Raw genomic sequence first — 20,650 nt, 5'->3', positions numbered from 1 at the left:
GTCAGGGGAAATCTACAGAACAAACATTTATACAATCAATCCAATTACTCATATAACAAAAAGACTTGTTAATGTTCCTGCATCCGGAGCGGTTACTTCTAATGCAACTCTTTCAATCAAATTGTAATATGTGACTTAATCTTTTCACGATCATTCAGAGGGGTAATTATTAGTTCCTCTGTATCAAGAAAAACCAGTGGAAGAAATAGTATAAGAACCAGCATAGCCATAGGAAGCCGGAAGGAATCCAAAACTAACGTGACAGACCCAGTGTTGAAAGATGATAAAATGAGAAGTAAGAACCACCCTTGATAAACGTGCATGGTAAACCTAATAAGTTAACTCCACTACCGCACCAAAAACTGTACTCTGAAAAACTACTACGTGAAGTGAAAACCGCCCGTGAAGGATGTGCGCAATGTAAACAATAAAGATAAATACCTCCACTTCAATGCTAGAGACAGTGTACAGAAGAACAGAAGTACAGAAAGTTGGCATTTTCCATACTTTAGCCATTTGGTGCCTGCTCCCTGTCTATAATCACATGACTGGGGTGGGTGGCAGCTGGACTTTGTGTATTCCCACTAGACAGCCACACTCCATTAGAGCTTAGGTGTGACTTGATGGGCCATCCTGACAGGATGGGAGGGAAGAGCTGGTCCCAGCCTCAAACCTGAATAGTCTCTGTCCAGTCCCCACATAAAGGGCTGCGTACTCCCCTATAGTGAGCCTGAAGCCAGGATAGGAAGGGCAAGGCCTCTGTGCACTTCAAAGACCTGTGTTTGTAGACACCCCAACTGCAAAGGCACCACGGGGTATAAGTACTTGACCTCAGACACCACCACTTCAGTACACTTCTGGACCTGTGGACCTGTGGACCTTTACACATTGCCTCTAAGTTTAGCCTGACTGCTCTGTGCCACGCTACCAGAGGTTTAGCACAGGTTGATTTAGGGTTTGCCTGCCTCTTACCCTGACTAAGATTGCGGTTGCTGCTTGATGAAAATGGCTCATACCCCAGTCAACTAACAGCCGAATTTCTAACAAGTTAATTTATAGGTATTTAAATTTTGTTGTGTGTTAGAAAAAACGACATCCTTGAGCCTTCCTTTTTACACCAGTAAGACTACAACCTTATTCACTTTACAAAATCCTCTCAATTAGCAATCAGAATAAGACAAGTATACCCCAGTCTCCATGTTAAAAGAATGATCAGCAATTTGTCAGACAACATAGCCTAATAGTTGACCTCTGTCTTTGAATGAACAGAAAATGTGAAGAGATAAAAACAACATTTTAGTTCATTCTCCTTCTGAACTACAGTACAATTCTTTGGGCCACTGGGTGCTGTGCCGGCTTGCATGTCCAGAGCTGCACGATGATTAAATCAGGTAGGTGTGTGTTCGTTGCTGCCCAGAATACTTCCTCGGGAAATGTGTGCTGTTTCTTAGACATGCGCACAGTAAAAGACGCTGTGCTCCTTCTCTGCCTTCATATGGATGCCGCATCATAGGCCTGCTCCAGACAGGCACATGATGCTGTTTCCAGCCTTCTCAGAGCTGAATAGTCATAGATCTGCGTTGCTGTCTACTGGCCATGGGCCAGCAATGCTGACTGCGGTTCCGGCGGCGAGGGCAGACCTTTTCACACAGCCCTGGGTAGTGGTGTAATGCGAAATGATGGGGCCCCACCCAGCCTCACTGCAGAATGTGATGGGGGCCTCTGTGTTTTCCTTAGCTCACAGATATTCATTGGCCTTGGTCTGAATAGGGGCCCCCCTTGAAGGGTTGGGGAACCCCTAGAAGTTTGGGGGTCTTCCTTAGAACCCTGCCCCTGGGAACAATAATAATGCTCCTTCGGTATTCACCTACCTTCCCTGCAGTCATTCAAAACTAAGAGACTACAGCTGTGGCCTAGACTGAGCCAGATTCCACCTCAACAAAGTCTCCAACCATGCTTGTAGATGTCTGCAAGTCTCATCAACTCATAAGGCTGTGAGCTCAGAGCTCAGAGTTTGGATCCCGCAGTCATTGCCACTGAGGGATGTCATAACGGACAGAAAACCCCGGTGTGACATGAACATCGGAGGGATACAGACCACCATGGTGGCCAACTCAGGATCACCCTACACCATAGTGCAAAGAAAGATATGGGAGGAAGAGTTCGCGCCCAAAACGACATATTACTTGAGGCCCACGGATATCCATCCCGTGACCTTCACGGGAGAACCGATACCCATGGTAGGGTATTGTCCGCTCACCTTCGAATTCCGAGGACGCACATGTGAAGGAAAACTGTATGTGGCGGAGAAGGGACCTTCGTTGTTGGGCTGGAGAGACCAAGGAGCGTTGGGCATAAAGTTGAACCCAGGTGGGCACATGCAAGTCCTCATGACGGAGGACGGCCCGGACATGGAAGGAAGGCGTTGGAAAGAAGAGTTCCCTGAAGTATTCAAAGGCACCATCGGCCGGATGGCGAAGTTCACGCACAAGATACGACTGAAAGAAGGAGCAACACCAGTGACCCACAAGGTGCGCAACATACCCTTCCGCGTACGAAGTGCTGTGCAGGAAGAACTACAGAGGTTAGAGGATAATGGCGTAATCGAGGCGATAGACAACGCGGAATGGCTGGCACCCTTGGTCGTAGCGCAGAAGCCCAACGGGAAGGTGAGACTGTGTGTCGACCTCAGAGAGCTGAATAAGAATATCGTCGTCGACAAGTTTCCCTTGCCTAGGATCAACGAGATGCTAGCGAAGACCCACGGAGCACAGTGGTTCTCCACAGTGGACCTCACATCCGCCTATCACCAGATTGCCCTGCATAAGTCATGCAACCATCTAACATCCTTCATAACACCGTTTGGGTGCTATAAGTTTCTGAGGATGCCGTTCGGACTTGCGTCCGCGGCAGCGGTCTTCCAGAAGCTGATGCACAAGCTATTCCACAGGAAGATGGGCATCCAATACTTTCAGGATGATATCCTAGTGATGGGGGCCACCCGAGAAGAACACAACAAGAGACTGACAGAAGTCCTGGCGGTGTTGCAGCAGAATGGGCTTACCGCCCAATGGGACAAATGCAAGTTCAGCGTAAACACCGTAACCTACCTGGGCCATGAAATAAGCAAGCACGGCATAGAACCCAAATCATATACCGTCGCTGCAATAAGAGATGCGCCTACACCATTGAGCAAAGAGGATGTACGTACCTTCCTGGGCATGGCGGAGTTTTATAGCAAATTCGTAGCCCACTTCGCCTCCAAAACGCATCTCATGAGGTCACTCCTCAAGAACAAGTCCACCTTCGTCTGGACGGGAGAGCATCAACAGGAGTTTGAGGCAATGAAGAAGAACATCAGCGAAGCAGTGCCGATCCAAGGATATGATCCGGAAGCCCCCACCATGCTGACGACAGATGCCAGTGATCGAGGGCTGGGGGCAGTCCTCATGCAAAAGACAGCAGAAGGGGGCGTATCTACGATCAGTTTCGCATCGCGGGCGCTAGCGCCGAACGAAAGCAAGTTCAGCGTCATTGAAAAAGAGACACTAGCGGCTGTGTGGGCGATGGAGAGGTTCCGGCAATTCCTGTGGGGAGGACGGTTCTTGCTGCGAACGGATCACAAGCCGCTAGTGAAGGTCCTCACGTCAGGGGGGCATGAGCATGCGACACCGAGGATCGCGAAAATGACACTCCGGCTGTTGGACTACGTCTACGACGTGGAATACCTACCAGGCCACCGCAACGGTGTGGCGGACTTCCTGAGCAGGGCGGCGGCCAAGGAGACTGCGGAAACTCAAGAAGAAGGAGGCTGGGAAGACTACGCGGTAGCCTTCACAGGCGACCATGAAAGAGCAATAAGTGCCCAGAAATGGGAAGAGGAGTACAGCAAGGACGATCAGTTGAGTGCAATCAAAACATACGTAACTAAAGGATGGCCAGAGAAGAGATTGTTGAGCGAGGAGCTGAAGCAATTTTGGGAAGTGAAGGAAGAACTGTCCCTAGGAGACAACCCAGGGTTCTTGCTGCGCGGCAACAAAGTGGTTCCTCCCATCGCATTGAGACAACGCATACTATCTCTCACCCATGAAGGACATTTGGGCATCGTAAAGGCCAAAGGAAGAGCCAAGGAGGACTACTGGTGGCCGGGGATTGATCTGGCAGTAGAACAGCATGTACGAGGGTGTGAACATTGCAGCAACGCAGACAAAACACAAAGGATGCTAAGACCACCACTGGGCAAATTTGCGTGCCCGGATAACCCGTGGGAGGAGATCTCGATCGACGTCCTGGGACCCATCACGGATGCGAACGAGATCCAGAAGTACATCACCGTAGTGGTAGACCGGTATTCCAAGTGGCCGGAAGTCCACATGGCAGACAACGCGGAGACGGAGACGATTCTGGAATTCCTGACAGATATCTTCATAAGGGAAGGAATACCCAAAGGGATCCTGAGCGACAATGGCCCGCAATTCACCTCCAGCAAATGGGGTACATTCATGGACCGAAACGGAATTTCCATACGGCACACTCCCATCTACCACCCAGCCGGGAACGGCGCGGCGGAGAGGTTCAACAGAGTGATCATGGGTTCTGTCCAAGCCACCATAAGCCAAGGGAAAGACTGGGAAAAAGAGTTGAAAAGGCTGATGTGGGCGTATCGTATCACCCCCACGTCAACGGGGTACAGTCCCTTCCGGGTGCTTAGGGGGCGAGAACCCTTCACGAAGGACAATGTGGCCTGGAAGCGACTCACCGTACAGAGCCATTGGTCCCCGGCGGTGGTGCGGAAAAATTGGGAGAAGGCACAAGCAGTGTATACAGAACACTACGACAGGGCACACAACACGAAGGAGGTGGCCCTAGGAAAAGGAGAGTGGGTGAGAGTCAAGCTACCCACCATGCAAAAGAAGGGAGACAGCAAGTTCACGCCGCCGTTCCAAGTGCTGGAACCATACTCACGATCGGCGCTTCTCAGCGACGGGAAGATATGGTCACAGGACCGCATGGCGAGATGCTTACCCGCAGGAGAGAAAACAGCGGCGGAGGCGACACCAGCAGAGACACCTAACAAGGCGGCGAGTTCCGCAGAAGAAGGGGAAAGCCCTCCAAGAGACACGGGACGCAGTCCCCAGGCTGAGGGGAGACACAGCGCTGGAGGGAAGAAGGAGCAGGAAGGAGAAGCCCGAGAGGACAGAGCGGGCAGTGCTAAAGGACAGGCAAGCCGGGAAGGTGAAGAAGGGACACCTGACATGCAGAGCATGACCACCACCCCGAGAACAGGTGAACCTGACCGGCAGACGCGACGGGGAAGAAGAATCATACTGCCCCGGAAGTTTGGAGAATATTGCATGGACAACAAGTAAGACTGTACAAGTTACAGGGGTTCTGTTGGGAGGTTGTTTTGGTAAAGGGGGAGATGTGGTGTAGCGGTCTAGTGTTGCACGCGCCGCCCCATGATGTCACAGGATGTCCGGTGGCGGCCATTTCGGGAATCGAGTACGAGCGCCGAATTCGAACTGTAAGGAGCTCCGAGCCGGCGCTCCTGTGAGTGAATAAAGTACGTGAGACCACACCACGTGTACTGGTGGTTATTGGTAGGTGAGGCAGCAGGGAACAACATTACACTGGTAAAATAGCTGTTTGAAGGTCCAATTAGATGAACTAAATATAAAATAAACACTTGAAAAGGTAAATGAGTATAACATAGTATGCGCGTAACCGCGCTAGAACAAATGCCAGAAATAGGTACACACTAAACAATGGTTGTGTACAAGTAATATACTTTAAAATGGTGTGCCCAGAACCGCGAAAAATGTTAAATAGATAATAATGTACGTGTGCGCATCACCGCGCTTGAAGTACTCACCACCACAACCATAGAAGAATGACTGCAAATTTGTGAAAAGTTGAGTAAGTGAGTAATGGGAAACTCACCAACAGTGGATATACATATGAAGTTCCAAGTGTGCATCTCACTGTATTTGAAGTGCTTGAGGTGTGCGCCTCACCACGCCTGAAGCGTTCTTGAAATAAATAATTTCTCATCCATGACCAGCAGAGGTGTGCACGTCACTGCGCAATGAAGTATTAAGATGAGATGTCTTAAAAGGAAGGATTTCGCCTTTAAGTGAATAAGGAAACTTGCCTCAACGCACTCCGTAGGACGTAAGACGTCAGTTCTGTGTGTGGAGCTCTGAATGAAGACGTGCTGCTTGCACGGGCGATCCGGAGATCGGTGGGGCGAGCGCTGATGAAGTGGAGACTCTAACTGCCTGAAGATTCTAGGTGGAGACGTTGGTGCTCGCGGAGGTTTTGAAGATAAACCGAGGTCTGTTCAAGCACGTAAAAGCAAGGTAAAAAAAGCAATAAAGTTAAAATACGTTTCCAATTCGTTGATCTCAAACTAAGCAGCAAGGAAGCAAAGGCTGTTCTGTTCTGTAATGCTGGGAAAGCAGTTAAATAAATGTTCAGAAAACGCAGACCGGTTCCTGTTAAAAACGAACCAATTCCAAGATGAGGTACAAATAAATGCAAAATGAAGGAAAAAAAGGAACTCCGCAAACATTTGGGAGGGTCAAAGCAGAAAATTTGTCAGAAAGGCACAAGTAGAAATGGGTTCTTCTGTGGTGCTGGCTTCATCCCAGTTGTTGCCAAATCATGTTGCATCTTAAATGAAGTACTTCACGCAGTAGTAGGGTTGTAGAGTAGGTTTAATCCAGAAAGCAGGAAGACAGCACCAAAGACCCTCACCAAGCAGCAGCTCCCATCATCAGACCACAGCAATAACTGACTCCACTGGAGCTTCCAGAGAGCAAGCATTCTAGTCACCTAGATTACAAGTGATGCTATGATGCACATGCATCACGAGCACTAAACATAACATAATAAACAGATAACATGAGGATATAACACACCTCCCCCTTATAACAGCAAACAAATAAAAAATTATAGAGATTAAATAACAAAGTCTTCAAGATATTTGGGTAAACGTTTTATTCTCCCTCGCATGGAAGCCAAAGGATCAGAAAAAGTATTTGATATGCGCAATTATCAATAAATGAAGCTTTCGGCATACCAGAATTACCCTCAGGTAAAAAGGGAACATTACCAGATTCCAATGGAACAGAAAGACACTAAGAAGCAGAATTACAATTGTTGGCAGAGATAGGATCTATACTGCATCGACTTCATCATTGAAGGACAATTGCCCCTCAGCTAGATCAGGAATACAAGTTTTGTTAGAAAAACTTAAGTCATAAAAATCATGTCCAGTAGCTACCCCAGAATCAGTAGAAAAGGAATCATTACATGTATCAGAAAAATTAACCACCTCCTTTTGCTCCACCACTTCCCACCAACAACCTGTACAGCATGTTTATTGACTTGAACAATTTTAGTTTCAGGATAAAACTTTGAACCACCCCTCTTGAAAGGTCTCCTGATACGGACATACTCACCCACAACAAAATCCTCAAACTTAACTTTTTTGTCATCATCATATCTAATTTTAGACTTGGCTTGGCTTACTTCGACACGCGATCTGATTAGATCACTGTCGGGAATTTTCCCATCCACACCAGATTTAGAAATAACCCATTCAGGAGAAAGCTCATTAAAGGAATGTCTTAAACTACACACCTCAAAAATAATTTCTTAAGTGTTCTTGCCATATTCCTAGTGGATTTTCCAATGAATGTTTCCTAATTTTTACTTGTGGGCCTAAGTCTTATCTGAAATGGATACCCGGTTCCTTACTGTCAATTTGTCCGGCACACATAACATAACAGCAGTTCAGCACATCATCTCTGCTTTGTACATCAGGCATTCCGAGTCCAATCTCTGCTTTGTACATCAGGCATTTCCTGTCCAATGTAAACAGCCACAACAGACCTACGTCTGTCCAGACGCATGGTCCAAGGAAAATATGTGTGCCACATAATGGAAACAAAGTCGAATACAGTGTGCCTCTACCTAAAGAATCAAAAATCAGCACATCTCTATTTTTATTCAGCTTGCTAATCACCCCACCGTTACCACTCACCTTCCTTTGGCTCGCCTTCAGCACTAACTGAAAAATTCCTCTGGTTGCGAAGCACTGATTTTTGATTCTTTAAAAAAGGCACAATATGTCAATCATTGCATGAACGGGAGGAGGAGCCTAGCACGCATCCAAGATGGTCGCGTGAGCAAAGGGCTCCCCGGACCCTCGCTGCTCCTCGGAACTTATCCTGACTCTATCCTGACTTGGTTGACGGATTCTGGAAGATGAACGTTGGCTGAACCCTAAACTCTTTTCAGAAACCAAATCGGACCTGGGAGACCTGATCTATGGTGGTTTGAACTTTTGAGGCCCAACTGATGGCTGTGCCCGGTGCGAAGGTGAACTGTGGATCCGGGGCATAGTTGAACAACAACGGCATCGGGGCTGTGCCGGCGGCCGTCTCATCACTTTCGGTTTCACTTTTGGATCTCTGAGTGGCTGGACAGTGGAGTTGCTTTGTGCGGCTGGGTTTTTACTCGGCCTTCGCTTCGTGCTTTTGTCTCCGCCTGAACCCAGTGTGCCCATTGACTTTGATCCTCTCGCACCGCCACATTGCGGTCCCTGGTACGGCTCGTGTCGGCTTCGCCCGTGCCACTTTGACGCTTGCTCGGTGGTCCCCTTCGGCGAGCGTGGTTCCACATGGGAGGCAGAGGGGATCCCGAGAGGCGTAAGACCAAGACATCCCTACGTGGGGGACCGGTCCAGACCAACAACATGGACCGCTACACTCAGGGTAAAGGGTCCCCTGGGACGGCCGGTGTTCTCCCGGATGACGCTGGGGGTGTTCCGTCCGCCCCTCCGGATTTGTCCCTGCAGGACATCATGGGCGTTATTAATGGCATCAAGGAGACCATCGCTCAGCAGTACGAGGCCTTGGCCCATAAAATCGACACAGTGGCCATTGATGTTACGCTAATTCGGGCGGATCTCTCTAAAACCAATGAGAGGGTCCAATCGCTGGATTTGCGGAAGTCCACCCTTGGTACGGATGTGTCGGACCTGCAGACTGCTCTCGGCGACCTCAAGTCGACCAACGACCTGATGGCCCGGCGGCTGGAGGACTTCGAGGGACGGGCTCGACGCAATAACATCCGCGTCATAGGTGTTCCGGAGACCTCCGACAATCGCCCGGTGGATCTTATGGTTGAGGAACTCATCCTCAAACAGCTTGCCCCCGCTGGCCTGAGTAAGTTCTTTGCCGTGGAGCGGGCCCATCGAGTCCCAGGCGGTCGGCCGCGACCGGGAGCTCCCCCGAGGCCTATTGTCGCAAAACTTTTTCACTACAGAGACCGAGATGCGATTCTGCAGGCCTCACGGGTACATGGCCCGGTCCGATATGAGAACTCATCCGTTAACTTTTTCCCGGACTTCACCCAACTGGTCCAGAAACAGCGGATGGGTTTCCAGGGGGTGAAGCGCCGTCTCCGGGACCTGGGTCTTAAGTACTCGATGCTTTTTCCTGCTAAGCTCCGAGTGGAATACGAAGACCGGGCTACCTTTTTTGACTGTCCTGCGACTGTGAGTGACTGGCTGGATTCTCTGCCGGACCGGGGTGACTGGCCTGGGCCTTCTGGTGGTGCCGAGGGTGGCGGGCCTCCTTCGGAGTGACTTTTGGTCCTTGACTTTGACAGTTTGTTTTGTTCGGCTGGGTTCTACTTCTTTGGTACATTTTGTTTAATTATGATCTATGTTGGGGGCGGGCAGGGACGGGTCCCTTTCCTCCTCCGGGGTCTTTTCGTAGAATGGGGTTTGTAGGGCGACAGGCACGCTGCAAGTTGGGGTGGTTTTCTGGACTGCAGGGGTGCAGGGGGGGGGGGGAGTTGAATTTGGGGGGGGGTTGGTGGGTGGGAGGGGTTGTTTGGATCTGTGTTTTTTGTTTTCAAGGCGAGGTATTGGCTCTGTTTCAGTTTCAGGTGTCGCGCTATTTGCTGGGGGACCTTTGATCTATTGGAGGGGATGGGGGGGGACGGGTTGAGATTGATGTCTTGGAACGTCAACGGATTGGGGGATCGTATCAAACGGGGTGTTGTGCTGCAGTATTTGCGTCGTTTGACTCCTGATGTGGTATTCTTACAGGAGACGCATCTGGTTGGTAATGTTTGTCATGCCATGAACAGGGGGGAAAACCGACTCGTGGCCCATTCCGGTTTCACCACTGGCTCTAGAGGGGTGGGCATTCTCCTACGATCTTCACTTCCGCTAGAGATCACCAGGGTTGTCCTAGACGATAGAGGGCGCTATGTGGCTCTGATTGGGAGGTGGGAGGGACAGTCCCTTTCCTTGGTTTCGGTTTATGTTCCCCCGGGCCTCCAGAACTCCACTTTCTCAGACTTGGGTCGTATGCTGCTTGAGCTTCCTGACAGTCTTTTGCTTATGGGTGGGGATTTTAATTCGGTTGTTTCGGGTGATTTGGATCGCCACCCGCCCAGGGCCCTCCCTGCTGCCCAGGCGTGGCTCGGCGGACGCTTGGATACCTTCGGTCTGGTGGATTGTTGGAGGTTAATGCATCCGACACAGTGTCAGTACACATTTCACTCTGGGGCCCATGGGAGTCTCTCCAGATTGGATTATTTTCTTATGCCCGCGGCCCAGACTGCCCGGATTCGAGAGGTCAAGCACTTGGCCCGGGGTATCTCTGATCATTCCCCACTGTGGTTGCTTTTCGACACCGGGATGCGGTCCGCTGGGCGGATCGCCCCTATTAACCCTTGGTACTTGCGAGACCCCAAGATTCGTGATAGCCTTGTTAAGTCGATTGATCAGTATTTTCTCGAGAATGAGGGGTCGGTGTTGTCCTCAGTGTCCCTGTGGGAAGCCTTCAAAACAGTGCTCCGCGGGCATGCCCTATCCCAGATAGTGGAGGCTAAGAGGGTTAAGAATGAGGCGGTGGTGAAGCTGGAGACTGAAATATCGGGGCTGGAGGCGGCTTTGGAGACGGGTGTCACTCAGGATGGGCTTCATGCCCTCAGCTTGAAGCAGTTTGAATATAAGTCTCTTGTCACTGACGCTGCCAAGAGCATGTATCGGGAGCAACAGGGTAGGTTGTATGATGCCGGGGACAAGGCGGGTAAACTGATTGCTTGGTTGGATAAGAAGGAGAGAGTGAATCGTGTGGTCCCGGAGCTTCGGGTTTCGGATGGAGTGTGTGTGACTGACCCTGGTGAGATTGTGGAGTGTTTTGCTGACCACCTCCGGGCGGTGTACTCCCCGGTGTCTGATAGAGATGAGGATGACTCTCGTCTCTTGCTGTGGGATATTGCCTTGCCCGGCCTATCCGTCGAGGACCGTGAGCAGATGGATGCCTCCCTGTCTGTCGCCGAGATTGCTACCGCGATTCGTTCCCTTCGCTCGGGCAAGGCTATGGGCCCCAACGGACTGCCGATTGAACTGTATAAACTACGCCCGGATAAAATCGCGCCCTTCCTCCGTCGTATGTTTCTGGAGTCGCTCGAGCGGGGTTCCCTTCCCGACGACCAGCGTCTGGCTACTATAGTTGTTATTCCCAAGGACGGTAAGCCACGAGACCGCTGTGCCTCATATAGGCCTATCTCCCTCCTAGATGCCGAACCGAAAATCCTTGCCAAGGTTCTCGCTAATCGCTTGCTGGGAGTTATCTGTGATTTGATACATCCGGATCAATGCGGCTTTATCCCTCATCGTAATACCGCTCTCAACTTGCGGCGTCTACATGGCGTCCTCGCTAGGGCGGAGTACTTCTCTGAACCGGCCATATTGGTTTCCTTAGACGCCACGATGGCCTTTGATACCATCGAGTGGCCATTCCTTTGGGCCGTATTGGCGAAGTTTGGCTTTGGGGAGGGATTTATTGGTTGGGTGAAGCTCCTCTATGCTGGTCCAATGGCTCAGGTGGTTGTCAATGGGCGGGTTTCTCGGCCCTTCGCGCTCGGGAGGGGTACTCGGCAGGGGTTCCCGTTGTCCCCTCTGCTCTTTGCTCTCGCCTTGGAACCGCTCGCTGCCTGGCTCCGCTGGGAGCCCTCGATCAGAGGGATCCGGTGGGCCCCGGGCTTCGAGGATCGGGTCTCGTTGTACGCGGATGATATTCTTCTGTACCTCACCTCGCCGCGGAAGTCGCTCAATGTGCTTTTTGATGTCCTTACTTCCTTCGGGAGAAATTCGGGTTTGATAATTAACTGGTCCAAATCTTGCGTGTATCCTATCTCCAGTGGCCTTCCTCTCTTGCCACCTCGGCTTCCGATCCAAACATCTCAATCCGGCTTTAAATACTTGGGGGTATACGTTTCGTTGGATCCGGCGGTCCGCTATGAGCAGAATCTCCTGTCTCCCCTCCGGCGTTTGAGGGCGGACACGGCTCGGTGGTGTAAGTTGCCCTTGTCTCCACTTGGTCGCGCAGCACTGTTTAAAATGATGTCCCTTCCCAGATTTCTTTACGCTCTCCAGAACTCCTTCGATATCATTCCGGCGGCCTACTTTAGGGAAGTGGAGAGTTTGCAGAGGAAACTGGTTTGGGACGGTCGTGCGCGTATCGCTTTGGCAAAGCTGACTCTTCCCTGGTATGACGGGGGCATCGCGCTTCCTGACATTAGAAGGTACTATTGGGCCTCCCAGCTGTCTGCCATTAACCATGCTACGTACGCTCCTGGCTCGAACCTGGCATATGAGATGGATAAATTCCTGCTTCCCGGCGGTAACTATAACAGAGCGCTTTACTCTCGATCTGCCGGAAGGACCCTCACGGGCCCTACTAGGATTGCGGTACGTGTGTGGAAGGCGGCGAATGTAGCTGTGGGCTGGAGTGAGCGGTTAACGTGTGCTACTCCTCTATTCGCCTCTGAGCGCTTGGGAAGCCTCTGGACAACGAAAGGCTTTGAGCACTGGGATACGATCGGCATTAGCAGAGTGGGGGACCTATGGGTTAAAGGCGCGGTTAAATCCTTCACGGCGCTTCAGAGCGAGTACGAGCTTAGTGAAAGGGAGTTCTTCCGCTATGCCCAGGTTCGGCACGCCCTACTCTCGGTCTTTGGGGAGGGGACCACGGTCCCTGTTTCTTCGCCTCTCGAGGACCGTATACTCGACGGACACGTCCCCGACAGTACTATCTCCCTGATTTATAAAAAACGAATAAATAATCGGGCTGATCTCTTGGTGCGTCTTCGGGAGGCATGGACGGGAGATGGGGTGGAGTTGGACAACGAGGACTGGCAGTCTGCGCTGTCATCCCCTAAGGAGGTTGCCATCCCGGCCCGTCTCCGTCTGGTCCAGCTTAAGATTCTCCATCGTGTCTATGTGACGGGTCCCCGTTTGGTCTCGATGGGGTTTTCTGACGACGGGCTCTGTAAGCGTGGCTGCGGGCTCAGTGCCACCTTTCTCCACATCCTCTGGGAGTGCCGCGAGGTGGCGGAATATTGGCGCCAGGTGCATGATGTTATGAAACGAGTCACGGGGGTCGCTCTGCTGCCGGAGGTGCGCCGATGTGTTCTGAATGTGTGGGAGCCCAATGACTATAATGCGGCCAGGGCTCGGTGGGTGGCCCTTGGGAACATGATCGCAAAGAGAGATATTGCGCAGCTTTGGGGTTCCCAACGGCCTCCCACCGTGTCCGTATGGAAGGAGAACATGGACTGGTGCATGTTCAGGGAGAAGACGGTGTATGTGGCTCATGGTAAACCGGGGGCGTGGGGTAGAATCTGGGGTCAGTGGAATGTGTATCGAGGGACTATCTGTTCTCCCCCCCTGGTGGATACGTCTGAGGTTGCCTTGTCCCGCTGATCCTTGAGGGTTCCTTGCTTACTCTGTTCATCTGAGTATAGATTTGGTTTTCCCGTGGCCCCCCCCTCCCTCTCAGACCCCCCTTTTATTGACCACCCTAGGGTGGTCCTATGTGGAGTTCCTCTGCTATGGTTAGACGCCCTTTCAATGTTTTTCGCCTTGCTTTTTGTTTTTCTTTACTTTGGTTGATAGTTATGTTAAAAGGGTGTATCCTGACTTCCTTTATGTGCAGCTTGATCTCCTGTCATTTAGCGGAGCCCCTGCGGGCCAGTCATTGTTTTTGAACTGCTTGATCATTTCTGCATACTAGCGGCCGGCCCAGGAGGTTGTAGGCCCGTGCTTGTACCCTTTTTCTCTGCACAATAAAATTTTTATAAAATTTAAAAAAAAAAAAAAAAAAAAAAAATCATTGCATGAACCTCAGGAGGATGTAAGGTTGAGTCTAGTCATCCCACACTTCAATTTATAACCTACGAGTTACATCCTAATGTAAGCAGCGTATGCATTACGTGTGTTCTGCAGTGTACAGGCATGTGTGCAGTGGGTTTGAAACAGGATGTACGTTCAATTGATGGTTCCTAAACATTTGAAACTAAGAACAGTTTTTGTACCAAAATATTTTTCCAAATTAGTTCACAAACAGTAATTTTTTTTCAATTTTATTTGAAAGCACAGCAATGTTTCCTTAATCTGTAGAGAAACTGGGAGTGATTGCCAGATTACCCTTGCCAATTTTATTAATGATTAATTAGGCACTGGGACATTTTTTAATCTGGGAATGTTCAGCTTTAGTATGACACTTCTCCTCACTCTTTCGAGTTCCTCCTGATACTCCACATTTTTCAGAAAATGATGCCAAAAAGAACACTAAAAGTCATGTGCATTGCTATCTGGACCCCAAAAGAATCAGTGCTGGCTTGTTTCTAATTTCATAATCTCTGCTCACCAGAATCACCTTTCTTACATCCTCATATTCATCGACCTCTCCTTTGTATTTTATATACTGTCTATCAACCCACTTTGCTACCCCTCAACCGATCTTGGTATCACAAAATCTGCTTGGACAGGTTCCCCTCCTATCTATCTGATTTTCCCCTTTGGTCTCTCTTGGTGCTTCTCGCTCTTAACCCTGACCCCTTGCGGTGGGTGTCTTCCAATGCTCAGTAATGGGTCCACTCCTATTCTCACTTTACACCTCATCTTTTGATAATATGATCACATCCCTTGACTTTTTCTGTCATCTTTGCATGGATGACACCCACATCTTTCTTATGTTTGCTGCGTTTACTCCTCATATTCAGACACAGATTTCAAAATGTTTTACAGACTCTGCCACTGGATGGTCATTCACTTACTTATGTTAAACTCTTCCAAAATGGAAATAATCGATTTACTGGCTCCTCGGCACCTGCCTCACTGCCTTACCCTGTTGATTTCCACCCATGGATCATGAACTCAGCGTCTTTGGCAAGAAAACAAGGGGTTCATTTCAACCTTTCCAAGAACATGGAAAAATTCACAACTAACAGCTTTCAACAAGCACAGGCTTCAGTAAATATATACAAGGAAAATATGGCCAAATACCCCATGAACGTTCATCGAAAGCGGAAGTGACATCACATGCCATTTAACCTTTACCTTCGCTCACACATGCATGCTTAAGTATACACACATACACACACTCGCTCTCACATATACACACCCTCACCCGCAAGCATGCACACAACATACATTAAAAGCATTTTTTACTTACCTTTGCTGCCAGAAAGGGTCATATTCCCGTTAATTGTTATCCATTCTTTATTACACTAATAGTGAATAATGAAATATTAGTCACTATTAGTGTAATAAAATTTGACAGAAAACAATGAAATTGGAGCCCCAACCGATGTCCATAAGAACGAGCTACCCCTGTGTTCCTGGCACAGGCTTTGCCACCTCTGAGGCCAGGAGTCACAAAGGCAGTGACAAGGGTCACAAGGGGCAAGCCAGGGGTGCCGGTGACCCCTAAATGATGTCCGAGAAATACCCCCTTCCATACAACCAAGACACTCATCTCCCTCCTCACGAGTTTACTGTAATTCCCTATTATTCGCTTTCACACAATATTCTTTCACAGCACTGGATACAGTTTTTACATTTCGCCTCAAGAAATATCTTTAATCTCCTTATTCACACTCCTACCTCAGGTCAGCTCCTTGTCAGCAAATATACAAGCTAGTATTTTTCAAAGCCATAGATGAATTCTCCCAAACTACCTCTCTGTAATTTTGAGGTGCTACATAACAAGTCCTAGCTACATGCGCTCACCCAACAAAAACGTCCTAGTCACAACCAAACCCCAGAGTGCAGCATTGAGGTTAAGTGCACTTTCTAAAGCTGACTGGAGTTCTTTTACCTGCTGAAATTCACTCAATCCCTCTATAAGCACCATTCAAATAGGATGACCCCCACTTCCCTGCATGTCATTACAGACACTGTACGCAAAGTTTCCAGGTCAGGACGCATGACAGTCTAATGCATTTTGTGTGCTCTAGTCTTTTTTTAGGTCTCGCGCCTAGCGTTGCAGTGCGCAGAACTGCTCGCGCAGCACGAGACCTCATGTAGGGGGTTCAGAAAGCTGACCACACGCTTGTGCGTGTGGTCAGCTTTCGCCGGCTGCAATTTGCTTTTGCGTGCTTTTTTAAAAAAAGCCAGCACACAATTGGGCGAAGACGGGCGCATGTCCCGCCTTTGCTCCGCCCATTCCCACCGGTGTCTAGCACGGGCAGCAGTGCGCGTTCACCTCGCTACCGCGCCCCCTCGCCCCCGCTCCTCTGTGGTGCATGCGCACCACTGGTTTCAATTCCTGGCCCCGCTCCTCTGTGGTGCTTGCGCACCACTGGTTCTTTCTCCCTCTCCCGCCGTCCGTGCCTCTGTCCCACTCTGATGTGGTGCCCCCGCAGCAGGCCGGCAGGACCACCCCCGCCTCTCGTGGACACCCCGGGACCCGCAGCATCCATGGAAGACCGGTGGCGACAGCAGGGGACGCGATGGCAACATGACGAGGCGTGTGTCACAGCGACCGTGTTATGGAGTTAAACCGTGAGTTATTTAATTATCACTCGCTATTTCCGCTCAATATGGGTATGCGAGGGCCAGGCATGTGGTCCCCGGGGGCCAGGCACGTGGTCCGCTCTCGTAGCAGTCCCACCGCTTCTGTTCTGTGTGAGGTAGCATACTGTTTGTGGCACATAGACTCGCAAAATAATTTAGGAACCCTACAGTACGTAAAAAAAGAAAACAAGGGTGGTAATAAAACGAGGCTTGAGGGTAGTAATAGTAGAAGTGGCTAGTTACTAACCAGGAGGCATGACTTCTAATGTGAGTTCCAATTCAATAGACAAACTGTGTGATCTTGGTCAGGTCATCAGGTCGTTTTCTGCCTTTAGGTCTTGTCTCTCAAATGCTTCTGCATTAAAGTTGTGTACAGACCAGCCTATTGAGCTGGTTCTGCATGACTAGCTTTCAGGGCGCTGGGACATGTTTGTTTGGGACCTCTGCCTTGGTTGGTCCGGAGCTCTCTCTCCTCAGGTACATCTAGAACTGACAGACCAGGAAAGGACGCTCTTTCTGCTGTGATGGGTAGGGTACCCAGGAAGCAGCAGCCCCACTCTGCGGCATTACACACAGTTGAATCACTGCTCACACACAGTAATCCGGAACACTAAGGGGGTTGTTTTATAGTTTGGCGGGTAGGGTACTCACACTACAAACGCGGGGATGTCCTCTTTGCACTTTTTAGAACATATACTTTTGTATACAGCCAAAATAGGGCTGTGGATACATTTTCCAATTTTGGGCAGATGTCTCAAATCCTTAACCCCTTAAATGATTATAAATCAGGGACAAATAAAAGCACAAAGGGGTACTGTGACAAAAGAAATGTGAACACTGTGGTGCAAGAAATTCCACCGGATGTACCCCCTCCAGATGTAGCCTCTCCTTCTGCAATGGATGGATTTTCCATTATCAGCCAACTCAGAATCATGCCACCTATCTTTGATTTAAGTTTAATTTGGACACCAGCAGCTCATGTACTGAAAATAGAAAGTCCAAGGTAAGCTTAGATAAGGCCTGACTAAGGATATTGATTTTTCTAGAGGTCTAGAAAGCTTCTTGGTGTTCTTGTCATCCCAGAGGTGGGTCCTGCCCTTGCCTTCACGGTCTTGAATATAAGTCTCTATGGCACAGCTGAATCTGGTGCCTGAGGATTTGGGTGTATGTGTGTTGGCCAATAGTGGCTGACCTCTGGTGCCCCATGTCCGGGGAAGGGCTGGTTTCAAAAGGTATCCATGTGTGAGCCGATGACCAGTGGCTCAGTATTAGAAATTTGAAGTGGGTTGCCCTTTCCCTCTACATATGTTTCGTGGGATGTGTTCAATCAGTTTTTCATGAGGACAGTGGTGGAAATACACCAGAGAGCATCGGTACCTCCTGTGGATGCTGGAGAAGAGGATTGCAGCCATGGGCACTGAAAGGGGTTCATCAGATCGGTTTCTATCATTGGTTGTGGGCTAGTTGGGTAGGGAGAGAGTGGGTGTTGGGTGCTGAAGCAGGTTTTTTCTGCATCTATTTGGCTGTAGTGGGCAAAATTGGTGTAAGGATCGCGGATGTTCTGCAGGAGCGTCTGGAGTCGTGAAGAGAAGTCCACAGTCGTCCCCCGTGTTCCTCCGACTCTATCAGACTCTAGAGAGCGGAGAAACCACCGGGGAAAACAGGGAAACAAAACAAGAATAGGTGGGGGGATCCGGTAGGTCTTGATGGGTGATTCTGGCAGGAGGAACAGCAGGAGCGAGATGGATCGTGACAGGACAAACAAGAGGGTCTCCCAGCTGTAACATAAAGAGGGTTAGTGAAAATCTCTGCACCGCCACCTATGCTCCTTCAATTCTGTACTTCCCCAACACCTACCGGGAATATCGTCAGCTGCTTATGTATGAGTCTGTGGGAACAAGCAGGTGTATTCTAAGTAGAGGTTCCTTTGCGAGCAGCTGCGGGGAGTAGGTATAGAGAGATGGTAAACTCAGGGGGTAGAGTATGCCTCTATTTCATAGGAGAGGAGTGGGAAGATCAAATACCTTGCTTTCTGTGAAGAAGAGCGGGAAACCTAACCCCCTACTCAATGGTCCTCGCAGTTATCACCTCCGGATACCTGATAGAAACTCAGGATGACGTAGGGAATGGATATATACCGGGTGAAGGTGAAGGGGAGTAAATGATACTGGGGGCGAGGTGCAAACACAAAGGAAAATACTCCACAAATGCACAACCTTGGAGTTACCTTAACCACAGGTAATAATACAACTATATACAACTATACACACGCCTGATAAGGCTTCGAATAGGACTCTTGTAAGAAGCGAGGTGTTGGTCTGAAGACACCCAGACAAGAAGCGCTGGCAAGGAAGAACACGCTCCGCCAATCTACTTCTAATACTCAAGTAAGGAGCGACGCGAGACAGGAAACCCCTGTACCTCAAAACACCCAGCAGACCTTACTTGAATGTTGATACTACAATCGGAGGAAGCGGGTGTAACCCTCGCCGAATATCCTGGCGAGAGAGAGGACTCCGTCAGCACCACGCGTCACCAGGATCCACAACACAACAACCACCGGAGCCGGGACTCGTCCGCGACTCACAATCGGAAACCGGAACTACAGCTACAGGAAGTCAGGCAACAATACACAGGACGGAAATGGGGCTCAAAGCTAGAACGCGAAGCGGCGTTTACACGCTCTTCTTCCTTTATATACTCACTGCCTGTAGAGGCTTAACCGCGGGGCATGACAATTGGTTGGATTGGTCACGTGTTACGTTTCAGCGGTACGTTTCAGCGGAACAGGGAATGGGAGTGGAGAAGCAGTGCGGCCAAGTAGTTGTAGTTTTCAGGTGACGATAACTCAGTACCAGGACATCTGCCTTAGTAGAACCCTTGAAAAACAACCATTTGCAATGCAGTAGGTCTCGCAGTCACGAGAGTTTCAGCTATTGGCATTGTAAATCACAATGCCTTTTATTTATGTTTTTTTTTTAAAACAAAAATAAAAGGCATTATTATTTGCAATGTCAATACCTCAAACTCTAGTAAATGCGAGACCTATTGCATTGCAAATGCTTGTTTTTGTTACCATTGAATTAATTCAACTAAAACACCGGAAAACAATGAATTTTAGTTAAAAGTTCAGGACTGAATGGAGTGTCAATATTGACCAGGAGTGATGTGGTCACCCTGCATTCGAAACTGCTCTCATGAATAATTTTCTTCAAAGCTTGTTCGGAAGAAACATTGCTTTTGTAGTACTACCCATAATTGCTTGAGTATTCCTTGTCAATATACTCCACGTAGTGCACGTAATTGCATAAATAAAAGAAAATGTTGCTTAACAGAATGTATTATTTTATTACCAATGAGTTGATCATGATGAAGTCTTTCCCTCTTACCACCAGCGTTCTGATTTTGGTTATGTGGCCAAAACTGCCTTATGCTCAGAAGTTACTAGCCTGGACTCCTTTGGCAATCTTGAAGTGAGCCCTCCTGTGACAGCACACGGAAAAGAGTATCCTCTAGGCCGGATCATCATTGGAACCAGCTTCCCAACGTAAGGAACAAAAGTTCATGTTTTCAGTGTGGGCATTTTTAAAGTACAGCACTATTAAATGTAATCAAATGTGTAGGAGGGGTCTCTGGTTTTTTTCAATAACTCTTCTGCCCAATGTATATTAATTAACCAATCATTTGTCTTTTTTAAGGTTGTGTCTGAATCTACGTAAAAGCAGATTATATGGCTTATTTTGCCCTTGGAATTCGGCA

At 49.2% G+C, this 20,650-nt stretch overlaps 1 protein-coding gene across 1 annotated transcript in view; it reads left to right on the top strand.

Moving 5' to 3' along the window:
- The window catches only part of LOC146867919 (protein-arginine deiminase type-2-like), a 692,226-nt gene that overhangs the window by 424,191 nt on the left and 247,385 nt on the right, over positions 1-20,650 (top strand). Inside the window, exon 11 of the mRNA XM_085608647.1 lies at positions 20,287-20,438. Within this exon, the coding sequence (XP_085464773.1) occupies positions 20,287-20,438 (152 nt within the window). The remainder of the gene's footprint in view (positions 1-20,286; positions 20,439-20,650) is intronic.

Source organism: Triturus cristatus, chromosome 1_2 (assembly GCF_964204655.1).
Source record: "Triturus cristatus chromosome 1_2, aTriCri1.1, whole genome shotgun sequence".
In the NCBI taxonomy this organism is placed as follows: domain Eukaryota; kingdom Metazoa; phylum Chordata; class Amphibia; order Caudata; family Salamandridae; genus Triturus; species Triturus cristatus.
This window is presented reverse-complemented; position numbering and strand designations above follow the sequence as displayed.